Source organism: Spea bombifrons, chromosome 10 (assembly GCF_027358695.1).
Source record: "Spea bombifrons isolate aSpeBom1 chromosome 10, aSpeBom1.2.pri, whole genome shotgun sequence".
NCBI classification, from domain to species: Eukaryota; Metazoa; Chordata; class Amphibia; order Anura; family Pelobatidae; genus Spea; species Spea bombifrons.
The window spans coordinates 36664012-36687420 of record NC_071096.1 but is presented as its reverse complement, the minus strand read 5'-3'; the positions used below and the strand labels follow the sequence as shown (position 1 = coordinate 36687420).

General features: G+C 45.8%; 2 protein-coding genes across 2 annotated transcripts; both read left to right on the top strand.

Annotated features, from left to right (window-relative positions):
* Window positions 1-7831: 7831 nt before the first annotated feature.
* Window positions 7832-13872, top strand: LSM14A (LSM14A mRNA processing body assembly factor). Its single transcript, XM_053449654.1, has 10 exons — window positions 7832-8069; window positions 10164-10327; window positions 10475-10607; window positions 10878-10997; window positions 11088-11249; window positions 11332-11406; window positions 11498-11677; window positions 12739-12919; window positions 13083-13329; window positions 13586-13872. Exons 1-10 carry the CDS (start codon window positions 7949-7951, stop codon window positions 13607-13609), a joined length of 1407 nt encoding a protein of 468 aa, XP_053305629.1. The 5' UTR covers window positions 7832-7948; the 3' UTR covers window positions 13610-13872.
* A 3424-nt stretch (window positions 13873-17296) lies between these two features.
* Window positions 17297-20368, top strand: SS18L2 (SS18 like 2). The gene is made up of 4 exons (XM_053449662.1): window positions 17297-17398; window positions 19304-19380; window positions 19612-19735; window positions 20180-20368. The coding sequence occupies exons 1-3, from the start codon at window positions 17330-17332 to the stop codon at window positions 19697-19699; spliced, it is 234 nt and encodes a 77-aa protein (XP_053305637.1). The 5' UTR covers window positions 17297-17329; the 3' UTR covers window positions 19700-19735; window positions 20180-20368.
* The last annotated feature ends 3041 nt before the right edge of the window (window positions 20369-23409 follow it).

Here is a 23409-nt window from a genome sequence, read left to right as displayed (position 1 = left end):
GCTCGGGCCAATGCCCATGGTCAGGCCTAAGGTATATAGGTCTCAACCTATAGGCCAGAACAACATATATATATACAATCTAAACTTGGATACTGCTTTCCATATAGACACAATTCCACCAAGACGTTCTAAGGAAAGTCAAAACAATAACGGTGAATTTCACCAACGTCAAGCATGTAATGATATTCTGTAAAGTCATGTGATGTCATAAAGTCACCTGCCCTAATAAATGTGATTTAATCCAGCGCAGTAAAAGGCACTAAAATTTATCAAGCATAAAATCAGCTGTTATGGTAAAATAGCCCCCCCCCCCAACAATGGATTGGGAAGCGCTGGTGAGGGCATTTGACAATCTGTGATGCTACAGTTACCGCCGCCGGGGGCAATAAAAAGACTTAGTCTCTCATCTCCTAGGCATAGTTACAAATTTGCGGTTAAAGTCTCCTATACGGCTACAGGGGATTTGTAATTAGGGGGAAAAAACTAATTAATGCGTTAAAAAATGACAGCTTTGTCAATGCATTCCGATTAATAATTTGCATAATTATTGCAGCATTCTTCTTCCTTTTTTTTTCTCACAAGCATATACATTTATTTGCCCGCAGATATAACGTAGTTAATAAGGTATTAGTGACCTCTCTTTTAAATGCTCATTAGAGTTTCAGGGAACTGACAGCCTAGCGCTTGGGCATCACACAACCTCACATAGTTACAACGTAACAAAAAAATAATAAAAGATGCAAAGATAACACAAAACAGAAAATGCTTCTTCCAATTCAGCAGGTGGTTGTTTTTCTTTACGTTAAAATACTTTATTTGTATCTTTTTTTTACTTTTAAACTGAATGCTGTCCTCTCTGTGCGTATGCCTTGGGCATTCAGGAGTCCCAATGGCTTCTCCGATCAAATGGCGCGTTCCTATTGGCTGCTCAGGGCCAATAGGAAACTGAGTCTCTAGCGGATTACCAGATCTCATCCGGAAAAGGGTTGTGTGTCTGTCGGGACCCTGCACCCCCTAGAGATATTGTTATTACTTATTCCTCTAGAACGTTATGCCAACGTAATCATTCTATGGAATTATGGAACTATTTTGCAACAAAGGTGGTGGAAACAATGTTATTAAGACTTCCTGAGAATTGGATTCGATGGCTGCTCCCATGGGCATCTAATATTTATTCTTCGCAATTTAAATGATCATCACATAGGATTATTTAGCGTAGTGAGCTGTAAAATGTAAACGTGCTGCTAACATGCATTAACGCCGTCAGAGAGTTATTTTTTCTGGGTTTTTTTGTACGGAATAATTTTATGTCAGTAATTATGTTTTAAATGGTGCCAGGGTATTGCTGTGCTGGAAGCACTCGGGTTATACAGCCCCTGGGCCGTGGGGTAAGCACTGGATTCCAACCGAATCTCAGCATTAGCTGTTTATCTGAAGTTGCTTTCTTCCAAACAGGCTATGCACCAAGGAGTTCTCCAGTTTATGTACTCCGAAAGCCCCGAGCATTCCTATCTAGTTCTTGGTTATTTCTTTGTGTGCTAGATATATAAGTCTTCGGCGCTGGGTTGGTGAGAGAACCGCACCTGACATCAAAAAATGTCTTTTATCCTTCATTTTCTACCTTTGATATGATGCGATAGTTTCGACGGCATGAGCTGTGAGTTCCATTACACCTCCTAAGGGCAATAGGAAGATGGTAGACAGAGCTAACTAGCCTGCCATCCTCAGCTGGAGAGAAATAACAAAATAACAAAAATCAGACCGCGTAACACTTACAATTCTCGGTTTTAAGTTTTGGTTTGGTCAAGAACAGCCCCAATGGGAAAGAATCGGACAGAGGGGCCCCATGAATGAAGTGCAGGATGAGGTACTCATTGTGAGTGCCTGGCTTAAAGGGTTAAGGGATGACTAGGCAAAAATTTTGGCACTGACAGTGTTAAGTCACCCCTGTGAATCGTATGGTCGTGTGACTGCCACGCTAGGGTACGCCAGCAGTTCCAGCAGGGATACATGTGGTTACGCCCATACCAGCAGGTTACTTCCTTGGTTATTAATTGGTTACAATTGGTTATAAGTTTGCTTTAATTTTGACAATAAATATTTATATATTGAGCAGCCCATTTTTATTAAAAAAACATATGTACATACATATACATAATACTTGGTCATTCAACATGGGAATTCTGAAGCCGCAATTTAGTACAACTAATCCTTTAAATAATTATAGAGTAAATAACACAATATCTTATCCACTAAATGATTTCAGGGCCTTGAATGATTTGTCCACTGAAGTCACTACAAAGTCAGGAGGGCATTTTATCTCTGGATAAGTAAAAATTAAATAGTTCCTACTGTAAATTAAGGAAACAGATAACCAAACACACCAGGACAGGCGCTGCCACACCAACACCCAAACACACACCAGGACAGCATCTGCCACACCGACACCCAAACACACCCCAGGACAGGCTCTGCCACACTGACACCCAAACACATCAGGACATGCTCTGCCACACTGACACCCAGACACACACCAGGATAAGGCTCTGGACAGGCACACCAACACCCAAACACAGACACACCAGGACAGGCTCTGCTACACTGACACTGACACCCACACACCAGGACAGGCTCTGCCACACCGACACCCAAACACACACATCAGGACAGGCTCTACCACAGAGATCAAAACACACACCAGGACAGGCTCTCCCACACAGACATCCAAACACACACCAGGACAGGCTCTACCACACAGAGATCAAAACACACACACCAGGACAGGCTCTCCCACACCGACACCCAAACACACACCAGGACAGGCTCTGCCACACCGACACCCAAACACACACACCAGGACAGTTAAAAAAAATAAAAAAATAAAAAAATTAAGAAATGGTTCAGCACTCAACTCCCAGGAAGCTGGGAGCTAGCAGGAAAAAAGGGCAAAACAAAATCAGAAAGCATAACAAAAATAGCAACGTTTGGCCGAAACGTCGCTTTTTTGTTTTGCTTTCTTTGTATAAAGTAACCTAAGGATTGGAAGCGGATTATAGTGCTGGGGTTCTTTTCTGTGTTCGTACACACAAGAACAGGCTCTGCCACACCAACACCCAAACACACCCCAGGATAGGCTCTGCCACACTGACACCCAAACACATCAGGACATGCTCTGCCACACTGACACCCAGACACACACACCAGGATAAGGCTCTGGACAGGCACACCGACACCCAAACACACACACACCAGGACATGCTCTGCTACACTGACACCGACACACCAGGACAGGCTCTGCCACACAGACACACACACCAGGACAGGCTCTGCCACACCGACACCCAAACACACACACACACAACAGGACAGGCTCTGCCACACTGACACCCAAACACCAGGACAGGCTTTGCCACACTGACACCCGCATCCGGAGGGTTTCCACGGACGGTTTCCACGGACGGTTTCACGCAGCCTGCCTGTGGCATCTTTGCCACCAAAACAGCCTGCCTGTGGCATCTCTGCCACCAAAACAGCCTGCCTGTGGCATCTCTGCCACCAAAACAGCCTGCCTGTGGCATCTTTGCCCCCCTTAAACATCCATGCTATCACACTCCCATATTCATTCACTCGTTCACAAATATTTATTCACTAATTCACAGATATTCATTCATACATTGATACTCATTAATTCCCTCATTCAGATACTCATTAACTCCCTCATTCAGATACTCATTTACATATACTCATTCACAAACATTCATTCACTCCTTCACAGATAGTCATTAATTCACCCTTTCATTCAATCTCACATACTCCATACAGCCTCCCTCACCCCCTTACCCGAACTGATGTACGCGCCGCTCACAGACTTCCGCAGATCTGCACAGGAGAAGCAGACGCGCAACAGGATCATGTGACGTACGTCTCATGGCTCCTTTGGATTCCTGCGTCCCCCTGGGCCCTGCCCGGTGTGTCCGATGGCCAGTACGGGCCTGTTTGTAAGAGGTACCAAAACTGGACGCTACTTCATTCAGGTGTTTTTGTAGGAGAGAAGGGCAGGTGAGAAGAGAAGCTGAGAAAGATAAAGAGATATAGGAGGGCAGAATGCAGAAGAGAAAGGCAGGTGAGAAGAGAAGCTGAGAAGGATAAAGAGATACAGGAGGGCACAGTGTAGTAGAGAAGGGCAGCTGAGGAGTGACGCTGAGAAGGATAAAGAGATACAGGAGGGCACAGTGTAGGAGAGAAGGGCAGGTGAGAAGAGAAGCTGAGAAGGATAAAGAGATACAGGAGGGCACAGTGTAGGAGAGAAGGGCAGGTATTGTCACGGACCAGGTGAGCAGGTCTAATAGGAGCCCAAGTGCAGGGGATACAAGGGGCTCTGTCTATACCCCACAATACATGATGGTTTGGGGTTGGTACAGACAGGCGCAGGAAATACATCAAAGACAGAAGATGGTACAACATATAAACAAGGAAAGTCTCTTGGCTGGAAGCCCTCTGGATGGGGAAGGTTGCCCACTTGCAGCGCACTCAACTTGGGAGTCCACTAGCGGGGTGCAGGCTGCAACACAGGAGCCACTCAGGAACCAAAACAGGCAGCCCTCTAACATTAACGCCAAAGACCAGACTGAAGGGCTGGGCAGGTTTATAAAGTCTGTGTAATCCAGGAAATAAGGTGCACCTGGACATGGCAATCAAGTCTGAGTGCAGCTGGACTTGTCAATCAGGTCTGAGTGCTGCAGAGTGACAAGGGCGGCCACTAGTGGTTGGTAAAGATAATGAATTCCAGAGAGAGAGAAAAAAAAGAGTGAAAAGAGAGTGAAAGCAGTGTGTAGCAGGGATGCGAGGGGTATTCTGTGCAGGATGGAGGAGATGGAGGACGATGAAGTGTGTAATTGAACTTCATATACTCTGGGCCACAAATGCACTGTAATAAATAATGGCTTGCTATCCTATCACTCAGAATGAGGGGCACAGGTTATTGTGGACACGGACCCCAAGAGCATAACTTTTAGTTCCGTATATTGCCATTCAAATACCGACTGCTGTTATACTTTAAAATAGCAAAACTGGGTGTAATATGCCAATAAGTTGTAGCAGAGCTATCGGTGTCCGCGCAGGCCCACGTACATTAATATTCATGGGGTATTTAATGACATCCGTGTCCTGAGTCTGAACATTATTTCAGTCACCGGAACAGAAGAATGGGATATTTTTGATTTTAGCTGAACACAACAGGTGCCCATAACTGAGCTCGTCCACACAGATCAGAACAATTTGCTTCATCTGTCAGTCTTGACTGGAGGGAGGCCTGCGGCTGACAGACCAAGAAGAGAGAAGATTTCCTTGTTTCCCTCGGCGCATTTTAATGGCCTCGGACTGGAATCAGACACAAACTTTTCAACAAAAAAAAATAATAATAACTACTGCTCAGACTTTATTTCAGATGTTTTAGTTCATTTTGATCTTGCGGAGAATGCGTTGTAGATGTTTCTATGGAAAACATACTTTTCCAGCAAAAAAAATGTCCGGCTACACTGGGTCTGTTGCAGATGTTGGTGACATTTAACATACTTTTTGCTTTCTTTTTTCTTCCGTAAATATAGCGTAGATGTTGGAGCCGTTAGCCGAGGACCACCTGACCACAGAAGAGCCCTGTGGACCTTAAGACCCCTGAGCATGTCGTTATCTGCTGCGGAGGTGGGAGAAACTCATTGGAAGGAATAAGTGTCCTGATCTGCTGCCGGTGAGGTTAGGACTCGGAATGTTGTGGTCCTCTAGAATACTCCAATCAAGATTATAATCACCCACTTCCCAGAAGTAACTTGTCAGCCTTTTGTCCCGTGTCCCACAAACGTGGCCAACAACCTCAAAATGTCCTTTCTAGCAACATTATATTTGGAACATGAACCTTCAACTATCAGAATCCGTTGGCCATGTCAAGGTTGCCGACTTGCAACCAGGGTCCTTTTGTTGAAGTAGCTTTGCAGCTTAGTAGCATCCATGGAAAGCTATAGGTGGTAACAGCTCACTACTTGACCTTTCCAGATCTTCCAGACGGATTCCCGTCTCCTGGAACCGTCTGATTGCCTTGGGTTTCTCAGCTGCTTGCTATGGACCTTTGGACTACAAGGTTGGTTCCCAAACTCCCTAGATCTTCCTGGTAGGTTTCTCCTGATAATAGAAACCATTCCTTGGTGGTCTAATCCCTATAAGCCGTTCTGAGGACTCCCCAGGATGCTAGGGAATTATCCGCTCCAACAAGATGAACTCAACTGAGCCCAAAGTGCCACATGGGCAGTATGGTGTCACCGGGGGGGCAGTTAGGACATGACACAAGCGCCATGGTTAGGTTAACCCCAAAGCAGCACTTTAGTCTCCCATGGTTGTTGAACATAATCATTGTGTTTCTTCCCGAATTATTTCCAGATTCAAACAAAAAGAAAAAGAAAGGAATATGAAAAAAATAAATAAACTCTTCTGTTCTGCATCCGGCGTGATTCCGCCACGTTCTACGCGCCCCATCAACCAAAATATCTGCGTGGTTTTTATTTGCATTGGCCAATTTTCAATGTGTCTAAATCCAGATGACTGAGAAGAATTAAATTATTGAAGGTGTTGCTTTTCAAATTTAATAATGCCTAACAGGGATATATATATATATATATATATATATATATTTATGTTTCTACCCCGTAGTCAATGGGAAGATACAAAAGGCAGTTAAAGTGACAGCCCCTTGAGTTCCGACAGGATGGAGAAACATGGCAAATTGGGGATGGGGGGGAATTTCTGTCAATTATACATTTGCTGAGAGACAATTCGGGCTGCACAGACCGGTCCATGCGCAGCATGCAAAACAGCTGTTTGTTTCGGCTCCGCTTTGATCGCTCACCGAGATGAACGTTAAACAACGTGTATCTCAGACAAGGACCAAAAGCGATTGTTCTGTACGGAGTAACATAATATTTGTCGTTATGAATCGGTTCTGCTAAACATAGCGGTTACGGAGGCTGCGGGAAAACAAACGTCTTGTTCTGTAATAAAACCGATTGAAGGGCTCATAACGGCTGATAAAGGAATAGAAGTGCGTTTTGCTGTTGAAAGGAGTGATGTGAGATATTGGAGTTATTCACGGAACCCCGAGTGTTAATGCAGGGCTGTCTAACGGCTAGCACCTTAGGGGGTTATAGCCCCCGTACCCCGTAGATAGCTTTAGGTCAGAACAGACTTGTTTTGGGTAATTGTATCGGGCAGGCTGGTATCTGCCAAAAGTATGTATTCCGCACAGGAAGCTGAGACGTTCAACAGGTATTGGTCATTCCTGTTCCATGTACTTGCTTTCACCCATTGACTTCATTGAAATGTCATAGAAGGATAACAGTAAGGACCCAATCATGGTGGAAATGCTGCCTAAAAGCTAGTAAGGCACATAAGAATCCACAGGACTCTAGGATGACACCAAATTAGATATCTGCGTGAGGAACCTCAAGGCGGAAGAGTTTTAGGTGCAAACCTGGATCGTGTCACCTGGGGACGTAAAATGACATTGGACGAGGAACGTTAATGACACTCGGGGCCCCAGCATGTAACAGCTTGAATGAGAAATGTACTGGGGACGAGATGTGTCTAGGGGTATTTGGAACCACCAGTCTTGTGGTGATGATTCTGTGTTTTTACACATAACAGGGATGACTGTAAGAATCACAGTAAGAAAGGGTGTTGTTCTCCTTTAACAACGGTGGTTGGCAAAGCGTGAACAGCGAGCGCCAACCAACCAGCAGATCTCGCGAGACAGCCCTCCCGGCATCCCCAGCGGAGGAAGATGAAGGCGGGGGCGGCCATGTTATTTTAGGCCCGTCGGCGGAGAGCGCAGGCTGCGATATAGGGAGGAGGAAGGGAGGATCCGGGCGCCCGCAATCCGAATCCATCCGGCCTGCGAGACACCATGAGCGGGGGGACGCCGTACATCGGCAGCAAGATCAGCCTGATCTCCAAAGCCGAGATAAGATATGAAGGCATATTATACACTATCGACACCGAGAACTCTACTGTGGCCCTGGCCAAAGGTAAGGAAAGGCCGAGGAGGTGGCTGCGGCCTGGGCTGCCCGAGAAAGGGGAGGCAGGTTAAGCGGACGGGGAGCTGAGTCTTGATGGGAAGGGAGCTGGGGCCTGCTGGCGGATCCTGGACAACAACAAAGATGGAGGCAGCCGGCCCCTGGCAGGCAGCTGTAGTAGGTGCAGTGCGTAGCTTTCCGGTGCTGGTTATCTTTTGCACCTGTGCACCGAGGCAGGCTCAGCTCCGGGCACCTGGGAAGCTGTGACTTAACGCCGTAAACGGTCGAGCCCTTGGGGCATTTCATCTTGGATGCTCGGGGTATCGAGGGCCCCAGGGCTTTGTGATGGGGGCTGCATATAGTTAGGAGCCTCTAATGGGCTCTTTCATAGGGAGTCAGGGGCACCCGTGGTGGGTACATGCCGGCGCTGCGCTCGGTGCTGTCATCGATATCCTGCGCGTCGCTATTTAGGAATATGGACGCTTTGTTTGTTTTTTCTTGGAATTAACCGCTTTTATTTAAACTCTGAAGGTGTCGGTGAGAGCCGCTGTAGGAAGAAGCCCGCCGGTGCAGTGGGAGAGCTGCAGTCCCAGCCTGGGCACCTGTGTTAAAGCAGGGGAGGCTTAAAGGAGCGCTAGTCCCCTGTTTCCCCCCCCTCTGCTGCCCCGTTGTATACTATGCTGACATTGGGCACTCGGGGTACTCTGAGCTGACGTCGGATGCCGTGGAGCCTGGGTCTCCTGGAGAGATCCGGAGGCTCGTCTGGATCATGGATAAATTATAACACATCCTACAGTAAATGTTACGATTAAAATATATTCTTCCAACATAAATTTCCTACAGCGGCACGACTATAATTGTGTGTCGAGTATGGCGGGAGTTCTCCATTAAAGCTGCTGGCCGCCGGGGGCCAGAAGTGGGTTTGCTAGGATGGGCAGCGCTCCGGAATATGATGGTGCTATATAAAATAACGGCGGTTACACCAGTGGGAGAGACTGCCGGTGTTGGCGTGGTAATGACGGGGTCACGTCGGGTGCGTGCCGACATATACTGTCCGGTCTTTGGGTACCGGGGGTTACAGCGCTTGTTATAAGGGGCCAAAGTAATCAGTAATTGGGCGAGGGGTTGTTTAACGGCCAGGTGTGGGCTGCTCCCTTGTTACTTTATTAATTAGGTCGTTAAAAAGGTGTGGGGTGTAATTTGGAAGCTGTTACTCAGTATGAGGCCCAAAGAGCTGTCAGTGGAAGTAAAGAAGGGGTTAGAGGAGGTGTATCTGAGCTGCTTTACACTTTACACTGTGTCTGGGGGGGTTATTCACTAAGGAGAGCTGTGGTTCTAACTCATGCTTCACTACTCACGTTTCTCCTGTCATTGGCTGAGCCGCCCTGTATAATGCATGAGTTAATGTGAGAAGAAACCTTGCTGAATAAAGTATACAGTACACAGGGCCAGCCAGGTGCTTCCTGCAGCTGAATTTAAGAAACTGAAACCACGACTCCTACAAACTATCCTGGCAACGCTCCCTTTAGTGAATAAACCCCTGTGGTGGCAGTAGCCGTGTCCCGGGCCAGCTTTGAGACCCTGATTGTTGTGTTTGGGCCGAAGGATGCGATCGGTCTGAATATTCTGATGGTAAAGGGGTGTAGATACTATGCTCCTGTGACTCCTCCCCACTGCATTGACTCCTCCCCAGCTGCCTGTACTGAAATCAGAGTGTATACCTTGGTATGCTTTTTGCACATGTCAAGTAGAGCTTTTTTACTCAAAAGAGTAACGGCAGCCAATCACATGTGCTGCCTGAAGAGCGAGTAACGAGCAGCCAATCACATGTGCTGCCTGAAAAGCGAGTAACGAGCAGCCAATCACACGTACACTCAGCAGGCCGTTGTTGGCTTCTTCCTGGTTTCGGTAGAGGCAGCTGGGGAAGGACGTTATTAAAGTCTGGTTATAACGTAAAGAAGCGCGGTGGGGCAGACTGTTTCCAGTCAGGGTGTAGAGTGGCTTTAGCCCCCTGATCAGTGAGGGGGGTACATTAAATAAGGTGGAATGTCCCGGATCCTGGGTTCTCCACAGCTGGCGATTTAACGTATCTTTTCTTTATTTCAGTGCGTTCGTTTGGAACGGAGGACAGACCGACAGAGAGACCAATACCGCCCCGTGAAGAAGTCTTCGAGTATATTATATTCCGAGGCAGTGATATCAAGGACCTTACAGTATGCGAGCCTCCGAAGCCGCAGTGCTCGCTGCCTCAGGACCCGGCCATTGTGCAGGTATCTGTGTGACGAATATGTAATAATAATGTTCTGGTCTCCATTCTCACATGTCTACAGTTCTGTGTTCTCCCGGCGGTGGCCGCCGCTGTAGATGTAATACATGCTGTAGGCTTGCTTTGTGTGTGATGCACATGTTCTCTTCAGTCTTCTTTAGGCTCCCCTTCAGCCTCTTCATTCCAGTCCGTTAGCTCGTATGGGCCGTTTGGAAGAATGCCGTCTTACAGCCAGTTCACTCCCAGCCCGCTGGTTGGGCAGCAGTTCGGAGCTGTCGGAGTCGGTAAGCTCTTCCGTGCTTGTTTTGTCGTTCCTGGTCCTGGAGAATAGATAAAGTGATGGTCTCAATGTCTGTGCCCCTCAGCCAGTCCTGTTTTGGCTGTAAATCTCCTTACCCAGCCCTGTGGCTGTTTATTTTAGATTTTGAAGGCTCTTTCCGTCCTGAAGTCTCGTTATTCTGAGTATATTAGATAATGTTTTGTGTAATCTGTGTCTGTCTGGCCTTATAGTCGCAGTTTGATCCCTTTAAATGTATTCTTGTCTATGGCTGCAGGGAGTCCTTTGACTTCTTTCGGTGCGGACCCCGCGAGTAGCGCTCCTCTGCCGCCGAGCAGCGCCGTGGGTTCATCTTTCACTCAGGAGCCACGGACTATGAAGACACAGCTTCCCCAAGGTTGGTTTGGAAGTGGCAGCTTTGCCGCCGTGTTTGTATGAATGCTCTTTGTTACGGGATGACTTATCTCGCACACCCTTCTCCCTGCAGGACGTTCCAGCCCTCATTTAGATCCCTCACGGAAGAGTCCCACTCTCGAGCAGGGCGTGCAGACCGCCGTGGCCGGAGCCCCTGCGAGGAGAAGTCCAGTAACCTCCAGGCCGCTGCCGCTCACAAACCAAAACGCTTTGGAAAGTCCAGAACAAAGAAAAGGTAAGCGTGCGACCGGTTACCGGCGTCAGAACAACGCACAGCGCGGCATTAAAAGCTCACGCTGTCCTATCCGCTTCCGTAGCTGATGCACAAAGAGCGCTGAGGCCTGACGTGGACCACCTCAGGAACGATAAAGATTCCAGCAAGAGGCAGGCGGGTAAGGCAGACGAGGGAGAATGCTTATTTCTCGGGATTCTGACATCTCGCCCCGTAAGGCTGGTTTTTAGTGGTCGATGTGATTTTCGCAGGACCTGGAGCTCCTCAGGCTAGAAGGGGACGCGGGGGACATAGAGGCGGCCGTGGAAGATTTGGCGTTCGACGAGATGGACCCATGAAGTTTGAGAAGGATTTTGACTTTGAAAGTGCGAACGCACAGTTCAACAAGGAGGAGATTGATCGAGAATTTCACAACAAGCTAAAGATAAAAGGTGATTGTATGACGCGTGCCGCTCGGATCTTGGCGTGATGTTATGTGCCGTCTATAAATGCAGAGTAGAGATCTGTGATATACTTCCACAGTAACGCCCGTTCTTTGTCTCTCGCTCTGACACGTCGGCATGCTGCTCCTATTTGCTAATCCAGTAGAGCGCGTCGGTCGGTTCCTGTTAGAGGTGCTGTTCCACATAGATGTTTATAGTATGTACCAATATATAGAATGCATCTTTAAGCGGATTCCTTTTTTTAATTCCAGCCGGGCGTTTGTATTTCTGTAACAGTATTTCAATTCACTTTTTAAACCCTTCAATCCCCTTAGGGACATATATTGATACATCTTGAAAACCTGTGGCAAAAAGCCCATTAGGATGCACGGGTACGCCCTGAATTTGCTGCAGGGACATCTCCCTGAACCGCAATTTTTTTTTGTGTGATCAGCACAAACCGATTAGGATGAGGAGAGGGCCTGCAATAGCTTCTCCCGTTTCAAAAGAAATTTAAAAATATATAAATGATTGGGAGTCCAGCACTATCACCGTGACGTCGCTGGCATAGAATATGTATGAGATGCCCAAAGGGGAAGCAGTGCAAAAACAAAGATGTAAATACAATCACCACCCCAAACCCCTTAAGACGATATAATTTAATATGTAATATGTAAAGCAATGTGGTACATACATGTATGTGGGGTATGGCTGTAGTCAGGAGATGTTGCTCAACTTAAATTGGGTCATTTTCAGCTGTAGCACTCGGTATAGAAGAAAATCTAAGACTGCAGTGTGTTAACGTATTAAATGACATATTTTGTATAGTTTATCATCACTTATGTATTTATGGTTTTAAAAAGTATCTACTTTTGATCTAAACTATATATAATTAACAAACACATGGTAACAATGTATAAATATTTTGGTCTTTTGGTTATGAAAACCCCCTGAAGCGGTTAGAGAACCAAAGTCATGGCTTTTACTTCTCTCTACTTGATGCAGGACTTATCTGGGGATATTTTATGGGGAACAGTCCCTTTAAACATTTCCTCTTTTCTTATTTTTAGATGACAAACCCGAGAAGCCGGTGAATGGGGAGGACAAAGCTGACTCTGGGGTAGATACGCAGAACAGTGAAGGGAATGCAGAGGAGGAAGAGGTGGCAGCTGCCGCGTCACTCGCTGCTGCAAGCTGCTATTACGATAAAACCAAATCTTTCTTTGATAACATCTCCTGCGATGATAACAGGTAAAGTACCTTTTATACGTTGAGGATAAAAACTGGCATGCTTAAGGTCTTGAAAACAAGCAATAGATTCCGCCAAGTCACCGAGCGTGTCACTGAAGTTCTGTGCGACGAAGGCATTTTCCGCGTTCTGATTTTAACCGTTGCTTTTTCTGTCATATGGTAGAGACAGAAGACAAACTTGGGCTGAGGAGAGGAGAATGAACGCAGAGACATTTGGACTTCCTTTGCGCTCCAATCGAGGTCGCGGGGGATTCAGAGGTCGTGGCGGCGGCATGGGCTTCCGAGGTGGAAGAGGGCGAGGAGAGAGAAGAGGAGGAGCGCCACCGGGCGGCTTTGGAGCACCTCGAGGGTTCCGCGGAGGCTTCAGAGGAGGCCGTGGGGGCAGAGAATTCTCAGACTATGAGTACAGGGTGCGTTATTAGACCTCATTCTGTCTTTGGAGAACGTCTTCCATCAGTATTGTGTAGGATCTCATTCTTCTGAATGTTGTTTGAAGATACTTTCCCCAGTAGCTGCGTAGAAGCTTTTCCAGTCTCAATGTTTAAAGCACGCAGGGGCTTCAGTTTCCCTCCTGTCATTAAAATTTGCACTTACTACTTTCAATATATGAGTGTTCATACTGAATTTTCTTTTTTTTTTTTCTTCTTTGTTTTCTTTCCCATCCAGAAAGACAACAAAGTGGCTGCTTAGGGACGGCTGATGCAGTTTAAAAAAAAAACAAAACAAAAAAACGGATTTTTCTTTTGACTCGGCCTTTGTGAAGAATGGAGATACTTGCTGTACACCTTGTCACCAGCACTGGGGGTTGACTGCCTAACTTTAGTGCTGTGGGGTCTCAATCGCGTGGCTTTCTGGTGCCGTTTGAGGGTCCCTGCAACACTAAACAAGATGGAATGGGATTTCTATATATTTTTCCTTTTTGAAAAAGTTCAGCATTAAAAATGGCAAAAGGAGACTGAATACATAATTTTGGTATGTAGTTTAACAAAATGCAAAAAAAGTACTGCGGTGGATTTTCAGTCATTTTTCTTGAACGATGAGGATTTTTCGTACCCGTGACAAGTGATGCAACATTCAGAAAGCCGTTGATACTGTGAGGTCTGATCTGATGAAGGCTTTATTTTTAAAAGTTAATTTAATTTTTTGGTTTTTTTGGGGATGGAGGGACCACCTGAAAAAGGGGGACCTCCTAAACATTATCAGCACAGGAGAGCAAGAAAGTGTACATTTTTTCTTACATTTCTGTGTGCGCGGGGGGAGTAAAACCACGGCTTCGTCAAAAAATACAGTTTCTTAGGCAAAGGACAATTTTATAGAGTTGTAAATTCCAATATATTCCTGCTGCCAAAGAAACGCATAGCTTTGTACAGCTGTAAAAAAACAAACCTTTGTAGTCGGAACATCTAATGGTTTATGCAAGTTGGTATTGAAATATAAGCTCTTCTTGGGCTGGTTATTTTTCCATTAGATTTACACTTTATAGAAAGAAATAAGAAAAAAAGTGTTCCATAATTTTAAGGTTGGATCTAGTTTTCTGCTACGGTCTTTTGTAGTTTATACGTATGTGACTAGTGGCCAAATTTCTGCTGACCTTCAATATCCAGTTGGCTTTAGTTCTGGTTAATAGAAATGTTCGATTCCAAAATGTTTTTTTTTTTCTTCCCCCTTTTATTCTTGAAATAGAAAAGTCTGAGCTCTCGTTGGGTTTCACAGACTGATAATACATGGGTCTTGTACTTGTTCTCTGCTTCTTGAGAGAATGTAGCAGCTGAGAGAATATTTGCCACAGATAACTACCAAATGTTAATGCTTGTATGTTAAATAGCTTTGTTGCCACCAGCACTTCTGTGTCCCTGTTAAATTATCGACAAACCCGGGGGCAGCTTTGTATGAGTATGTTAAGCAAAGGGCTCCAAAGGCCTTGGTATGTGGGATTTTTTTAGAAACATAACTTGATGACTTGTGCATTAGTGAAAAGTTTGAATAAAAATGCACTGTTTAGTGAAAACCAGATCCGGTAGGACAGACGTGAGTGTTTCTATCTCATTTCTAGTGCTCTGTATGTGCTTTTGAGGGTTACATTCCCAGTGAAGCTGTGGTCAGCCCACCCTGTAAAGCAAACGGGTTCAAGGCTAGTCTACGATTGCTACAGCTTGGGGTAATCTCTGACCATGCAGGGGTATGAGCTTTGACATACTGATTTATTTAGGATATGTTAATTATCAGAGGTCTAGTCGAATGAGATTCCCTTTTATTCTACTGAAGCACAAGTTTCACCTACTGCCGCTCCACAGCGGGACTCATGGGAACGGCATCCCACTTCTAACCAATCCATGCCCAGCTTAATAGTAAGTATTGAGTCCTTATGTATGTTACTCCTTTGGGCACATGGTTCAGTCAACCAATAGAAAAAACCCCCATGTAGGAACCAAGTACAGTATAAGCACAAGCTCCAGATGATTGTAACTTAACGATAAGCCTGCTGGGAGATGTTTGACATGCTTTCAGGTGATATGTTTTTGTGGCAGTAAAGTTTTCCTTGACCTTTAGACCTCTCCATCATTCTGATGCCCAATGAATGATGGAGAGTTCTCTGGATCTTACCTATTGTAACTTGAGACACATTGCAGAGGTTGTTATGCCCCACTACAACATTCAGAATGCTCAGCCAGCATTTTGCAGGCATACATTGTTGAAAGCTTGAGAATGGGTTGCATGTTAGTCCCCTGTACAACCCACATTAATTTACGTCTAAACTGGCAATGGGTGAGTCTCGCTGTTACTGAATGGTGCACAATGAGTAGTCAACACTGATTTGGGGCCCATCATTACGTTCAATGCAGAAACTGCTACGTTGTGTCCTGGAATCTAACCGGCCTATAAATCTGTTGTAATTATAATGTTGGGGGTGCTGGAGTCTTTGGTTTATCAGGGTGGTTACATTTTTTTTTGTACTTGTACAACAAACTACATTGAATTTCTTTTTTGGAATATCCTACTCATGAAAAGTAAAAGTGTTTTTATTCTAAAGCAGAATAAAAGTTCAATAAAACGCCTTCAGAAGTGTGTTGTGTTTTGTCTTTTCTCGCCGGGTGCGTGCCTTCATAAAGGGTTAGAGAAATATCTAATGGTCATATTTCATGCTCACTTAGTGTCATTGCGTCAATACACTCTGTACAAAACCTAGCGAGCAAGACATGATTATAAAGAACGGTAGCCGCTGCAGCACAAATGCCACTATCATTGTACATATTAGCACAAACACATAAATACTACATAATCGTGTTATATGCAGGGTACCTCAGTCTGTGACGTGGCGGTAGCTTCTGCCGTTTGAATCTCTCCGACTGGTCCTTCATCTTGCGCATCCGTGGCTTCAGTCACGCCGTTCTGGGCATCTGTGTCAACAAGCACGTAAATGTAGCAGATTTTGCGATTTCTATGTATGTAGTACACTAAATATGCATGGCTTTAACAGTGGTAACTTACACAGGGGTTGGGTAAGTACGGTATAGTTTGGTTCATCTATGTTCATCACAGATACCTAGCAAATAAAGGGGACAATCACTATACCACCCACTCCTTACCTCTGTTCTGCGCAGGAGATGACTTTGGGTAATGGCAGGCAAGTAGGTCTCCTTGCAGCACAACATACAGAAACATGCCTCTTACCAGTGGGATGGGGGGGGTATGCTGGGAGGCAGCTGTCAGTCCAACCCCCCTGTGTATGTAATGGGCATGAGGGGGTGATTATTGTGCCCTCTTTTTAATGTGTTGGGGCCAATGGGCTAGGGCGCCATTTATGAGGGTCAGCAGATTAGTCTACCCCCCCAAACAGTAATGTGTTTGGAGCCAAGGGTGATTGTATATATATTTTTTTTTTTTGCTAGCCTGCCAGGGGGTGCCATGTTATGGTGAATAACACCCTTCTCTCTGCAGTGTGTTGAGAGCAGGGGCTGGGATGGTTTTTGCCCTAGCCTCTCTGGTAGTGTAATCCACGAGGAACCATGGTGGGGCAGGAGGGGGTCTCTTTGCGCCTTCTGTTATGGAGCAGGGGAGAGGGCAGAAAGGGACACTTTGCTCCTCTGTTTTGCGGTAGGGGTTACCCTTTTGTGGAGGAGCAAAAGGGGGCTAATTTGTTACACGGTAATGGAAGGTTGTGCGTATTGTTTTCGTTTTTACACCCGGCTATGGAGTGGGTATGCAGTGGGTGAGGGAGGGTGTTCTATGCGCCCTGTATGAGGCCGGAGGAGCGGTTTGCTTCCTTTTCCCAGTAGAGGGGGCTGCACGGCGTATTCTGAGTGAAAAGTGGCGGTAAATGGAGCAGCTGCAGCCGTGTGACGCGCGCTGACGCGTATAGTACGGGCCGGAAGTGCGCTGTGCGCCGGAAGCGCTAAAAGCGTTATAAGGATGTCGGTGGTGTTCGTGCCGGAGAGGCTGCGGGGGAGAACGCCTACAAACGAAGAGACAATCCAGAGGGTGAGAGAGAGAAAGAGAGAGAGGCTTGCGGGCAGAAATAGATGGGGGGTGAATGCGGATTCGGGTACTGAGGGGGCAGATGATGCGGAGTGAATGCGGATTTGGGTACTGAGTACCCGGCAGATGATGCGGGGTGAATGCGAATTTGGGTACTGAGATGGCAGACGATGCGGGGTGAATGCGGATTCGGGTACTGAGGGGGCAGACGATGCGGGGTGAATGCGGATTCGGGTACTGAGGGGGCAGACGATGCGGGGTGAATGCGGATTCGGGTACTGAGGGGGCAGGCGATGCGGGGTGAATGGGGATTCGGGTACTGAGATGGCAGACGATGCGGGGTGAATGCGGATTCGGGTACTGAGATGGCAGACGATGCGGGGTGAATGCGGATTCGGGTACTGAGATGGGGGGTGATGCAGGGTGAATGCGGATTCGGGTACTGAGATGGCGGGTGATGCGGGGTGAATGCGGATTCGGGTACTGAGATGGCAGACGATGCGGGGTGAATGCGGATTCGGGTACTGAGATGGCAGACGATGCGGGGTGAATGCGGTTTCGGGTACGGTGATGCGGGGTGAATGCGGATTCGGGTACTGGGATGGGGGGTGATGCGGGGTGAATGCGGATTTTGGTACTGAGATGGCGGGTGATGCGGGGTGAATGCGGATTCGGGTACTGAGATGGCGGGTGATGCGGGGTGAATGCGGATTCGGGTACTGAGATGGCAGACGATGCGGGGTGAATTCGAATTCGGGTACTGAGATGGCAGACGATGCGGGGTGAATGCGGATTCGGGTACTGAGATGGCAGACGATGCGGGGTGAATGCGGATTCGGGTACTGAGATGGCAGACGATGCGGGGTGAATGCGGATTCGGGTACTGAGATGGGGGGTGATGCGGGGTGAATGCGGATTCGGGTACTGAGATGGCAGACGATGCGGGGTGAATGCGGATTCGGGTACTGAGATGGCAGACGATGCGGGGTGAATGCGGATTCGGGTACGGTGATGCGGGGTGAATGCGGATTTTGGTACTGAGATGGCGGGTGATGCGGGGTGAATGCGGATTCGGGTACGGTGATGCGGGGTGAATGCGGATTCGGGTACTGGGATGGGGGGTGATGCGGGGTGAATGCGGATTTTGGTACTGAGATGGCGGGTGATGCGGGGTGAATGCGGATTCGGGTACTGAGATGGCGGGTGATGCGGGGTGAATGCGGATTCGGGTACTGAGATGGCAGACGATGCGGGGTGAATTCGAATTCGGGTACTGAGATGGCAGACGATGCGGGGTGAATGCGGATTCGGGTACTGAGATGGCAGACGATGCGGGGTGAATGCGGATTCGGGTACTGAGATGGCAGACGATGCGGGGTGAATGCGGATTCGGGTACTGAGATGGGGGGTGATGCGGGGTGAATGCGGATTCGGGTACTGAGATGGCAGACGATGCGGGGTGAATGCGGATTCGGGTACTGAGATGGGGGGTGATGCGGGGTGAATGCGGATTCGGGTACTGAGGGGGCAGACGATGCGGGGTGAATGCGGATTCGGGTACTGAGATGGGGGGTGATGCGGGGTGAATGCGGATTCGGGTACTGAGATGGCAGACGATGCGGGGTGAATGCGGATTCGGGTACTGAGGGGGCAGACGATGCGGGGTGAATGCGGATTCGGGTACTGAGATGGGGGGTGATGCGGGGTGAATGCGGATTCGGGTACTGAGATGGCAGACGATGCGGGGTGAATGCGGATTCGGGTACTGAGGGGGCAGACGATGCGGGGTGAATGCGGATTCGGGTACTGAGATGGGGGGTGATGCGGGGTGAATGCGGATTCGGGTATTGTGAGGGTGGGTAATGATCAATGCCACCGGTGTTAATTATGACTTAATTGTATTAACAGCTGTTGGAAGAAAACGACCAGCTCATCAAATGCATCGTTGAATATCAGAACACGGGCAGAGCTACAGAATGCTTCCAGTGAGTGATATAAAGCTTTGCGGGATATACCTGTGTAATATATAGCATGTAATATGTAACACATGGGATCGGGTGTAACACATGGGGGATACTCCTTGTATTATAATTTGTATATTTAACTTTTTGATGACCTAGAGAAGTAATCCATGCCTGTTTCTAGCAGTACAGAGACTGACTTCAGGTGATGAATCCGCTGCAGTTGATCTTAATTGCCCATTTTGTTTGTTTCAGGTACCAGCAAATATTGCACAGAAATCTCATTTATTTGGCTACGCTGGCAGATTCTGGTTCTGTTACTGCTTCAAAACCAACGACCTGAGCAGACTTGCATCAAACCGCTGCCACTGATCGAGAGGTGAGTCGCGGTCATTCGCTGCTGCTAAACAGTTTGGGGGTCAATTAGAAATGTTCTGGCTTTTGGAAGATAAGCACATTTTCCCTTATTAAAATAACATGAAGTAGATCAGAAATCCAGCAGACGATGTTAATGTTGCTGGAAACGAATTATTTTTAATTATCTTGATAGGCGTGCATCACTCCCATCACTCATGTATTCCAGTGGCACGTTGTGTTCACTAATACACGCTTAAGTGGCTAATGGATCTTTACAAAACCCTTGTGCAATTATGTTACAGCTAGAAACGTCCTGGTTTTCCATGAAAACAACTCTGTGACCTAAACGTTTGAATAGTCGCGTTTGTGTGTGCTGTTTTTTTTTTTTTTTTGAAGGGTTGTAGGATGGAGTTACAACTGTCTTTAACCCCATCTAGCTCCAGTGACTTTTTTTTTTTCTTTTTAGATCTTTAATTTGATGGCGACGTTCTGAGTGATCAGCGGCTGCTCTGGCCAGCAGATGGTGCCAACTTCTCATCAGATCTAAACGCGCGTCCCGTGGGCCTCGTTTTATCCCTCTTGTTCTCTGTGATGAAGTCACTGTTTTGTATTATTGCAGTTTGTTTAGAGGTATTATAAAATTCCTGAAAATAAAGCCTGTGTTAAGGTGTTTACATATTGCAGCGTGTTCAGCGACCTCCAACAAAAGATTAGCTTGACAGAATACATTTTTTTGTGGATGCGCTACAGTGCAGCTTCTTCACTCTCTTCCTTACGGTATAAAGAATGCCAGGTTTGAACTGGTCATCCAAAAGGGGCCATCAGCTGATAGGTCTGGGTTAAAGCTAAAGTAAGCATGAGCTTATGCATGTTACATGGTTAACTAAACATGACCCGGGGTCAATTGTGGCAGGTCTTGTCCATGAATATCATTGACGTTACTTCTCTGCAGCCCATATTTCTATCAAATAAGGGAGTTCCTCCACCCAGAATAGATTCCATGTATCTTTACCCCTCTCAGGCAAGTTTTAACCCTTATGGGGGGAAAAGAAATCACGCAAATTAAACTTATATCTTTAATAAAGCAAATTCTTTTACTTACAGATGCTTTTGAAGTAAAATACAAATGTACAGTTCCAGTTTGTGTTTGCAAATTACCCAAAAACCCTTTGCAAGTGAGGGAGATGCTCACACAGCAGCGTCTGTTACCCAGTGAAATCGGATGGTGAGATTTCATAACCCCCTTTAGCAGCTTGGAGGGCATCGTCCACCCCCCCCCCTCGCGCCGCTAAACGGTCTATAACCAGCGTCGCAGCGTTCGGAAGCTGGAAACGCAGTAGCACCTGCCTGGTCAAAACATCAACGTATACAAAAAAGCTTTCAGGTTTTAGTTTCCACTTTGTTTAATTTAGAAGACTCCAAAATACAAGTAAAAAAAAAAAAGATATATACATATATATTGAACCTGCTTTAACATTGTTGGCACTTTGCGACATCGGTTTTAGTAGAAATATAGAAGTCTATCCAATTATAAGACCTTTTTTTTTTCTCTCTGATAAAATACGGAACGATAAGTGCAAAGGGGGGGTAGTGGGAAAAGTTAGTAATGATTTATGGACTCAAGTTCTGTCTGTAACCGCTGGAGACTAAAAGAAAACCATTGGTTAATCTTAAAATCATCACTATATTAACTTTTTTTTGTTTTTTATAGCAGATCAAAAGAAATAGTACAGAACGTTTGTTTTTCTGACCACTGACAAACAAAAGAGCAACACACCGCCAAAGCACATCACTTGAAAGGTCTATATACAGCAAAAAAAAAATACGTTTTTTGTAAACATGTATAAGGATGAGGACTCGTTAATATATAAATAAGAGGCATCGTGGCTTTTTCACACAGCTCAAAAAAAAAAGTCAATGTTCCAGGCCGACGCGCGAACCCAGTAACTAAAATGGAAACACAAAAGTGGGCTTTAAACGCTCCCGTTATGTATTTTTTTTTTCTTTAAATAGTTTAGTGTTATGTATATATTTGGTATAATTAGATAAACATTTACGTCTTTAAGAAAAGAATAAAATAAAAGACATAAAAAAACAAAATGAAACGAAAAGAAACGCAACTCGCCTGTCATTTAGGAAAACAGTGTTACTCCGAGGAATGAGTCAACGTAATATCCGTGATCGAACGATTTAAGAAAAAATACAAAAATAAGATTAATACTGTCGATACTTTTTCATACTAGAAAATATGGGATTCTCTCTCTCCTTTTTTTTTCTATTTTTTTTTTGTGAACGGTTAAAGTTTTCTTTGTAAAAGATGAAATGACGTTTTAAATACATAGAAACTATATAAAGAATATTTTGTAGCTTCAATTTAGGATACAAGGGGGGTTTGTCTGTACATATATCAGACCCTAATTACCCCAGAGGCGGGGGTCTAAGGCTTTTTGCCCACCCTGACCCCACCCTGCAGATTAGGGTCCGGTTAGTTCTTCAGCACCATTTAAATGTCCTGCAAGCCACTTTGGTTGGAAGAATATTCCTACTTTATGTGAACCAGCTGGCATAGCGCATACCATCTAAGTGACATTATGCTCAGGTTATTTTTTTTTTATTTTTACATTAAAAATATAATTTTTATTATCTAGTTGCTACTTTTTAATTTAACTATGTCTGAGCCAGCTCACGTTTTCCATGTTTACTCTTAAAGTACACATATTATATATATATATAATTTTTTTTAATTTTTTGTTTTCTTTTTAAAGACCGGAAGCCTTTGGCTCTCCCCAGGTATATGCGGCAGGAGGTGCGTGTGCATAATGCCTTTGGCCGTATAGAACAATATCAAAGTTATCAAAATGAGTTAGAAAGAGTCACAAAAAATGAGGGTTAGGTGACCTTACCCCCCCTCTAAACCCACACGGGAGGTACTGAATATAGAACGTGAGCAGGAATGCTTACCGGGTTGGCGTTAAACTCTGCATCGCACATTTCTTAAGAAATTCAGTTTTAGTACAAGACACGAGAGGCTTTATTTGTTACGGTTGCATTTTTTTTTTCCATTCCACAAGAAATACATAAAGAACATGCCTCCCCGTGCCTGTCACAGGAACGCTACCGAGACACTCGCAGAAAGCGAGACTTGGCGGACATGTGCCCTTTAGAAAGGCTCTTCTAATGCTTTATATGTGCCCCTCGTCCTCGGGGTCCAGAAGTCCCATTCTGTGCAACTTTTAAAAAGGGACTAAAACTAAACAGTGCTACAAATACATCATCTGGCATTCCAGAGTTTGTCAATGCAAAAAAAAAATTTTTTTTGATGCAAAGTGGTCCCTATTGCCATGGCAACCAATGGAACAGTCCAATAAACCGTAACATTCCACTGGCTACTATAGCAATACGACGACTTTTAAACTTAAATCTCTCCCAAATTACTGTTTTTTTAGATCTCTTCCACCAATATCATTGATATAACGTCCAACCCTTTTCTTGTATACCCAACAAACCCAGCAGTTGGCGACCTCCCTTCCAATAAATTGCGGCCATAAATGTATTATCTTTACACCGCTCCCTGCCAAAAAGAGATCCAATATAGGGGCTTAACGTATCACTGCACCCGGCAATGCACTTATATCTGTATAAATGTATAGAGTCCCGCGGGACAGACCACTAAGCCGTCAGAATCAGCCAGACCCA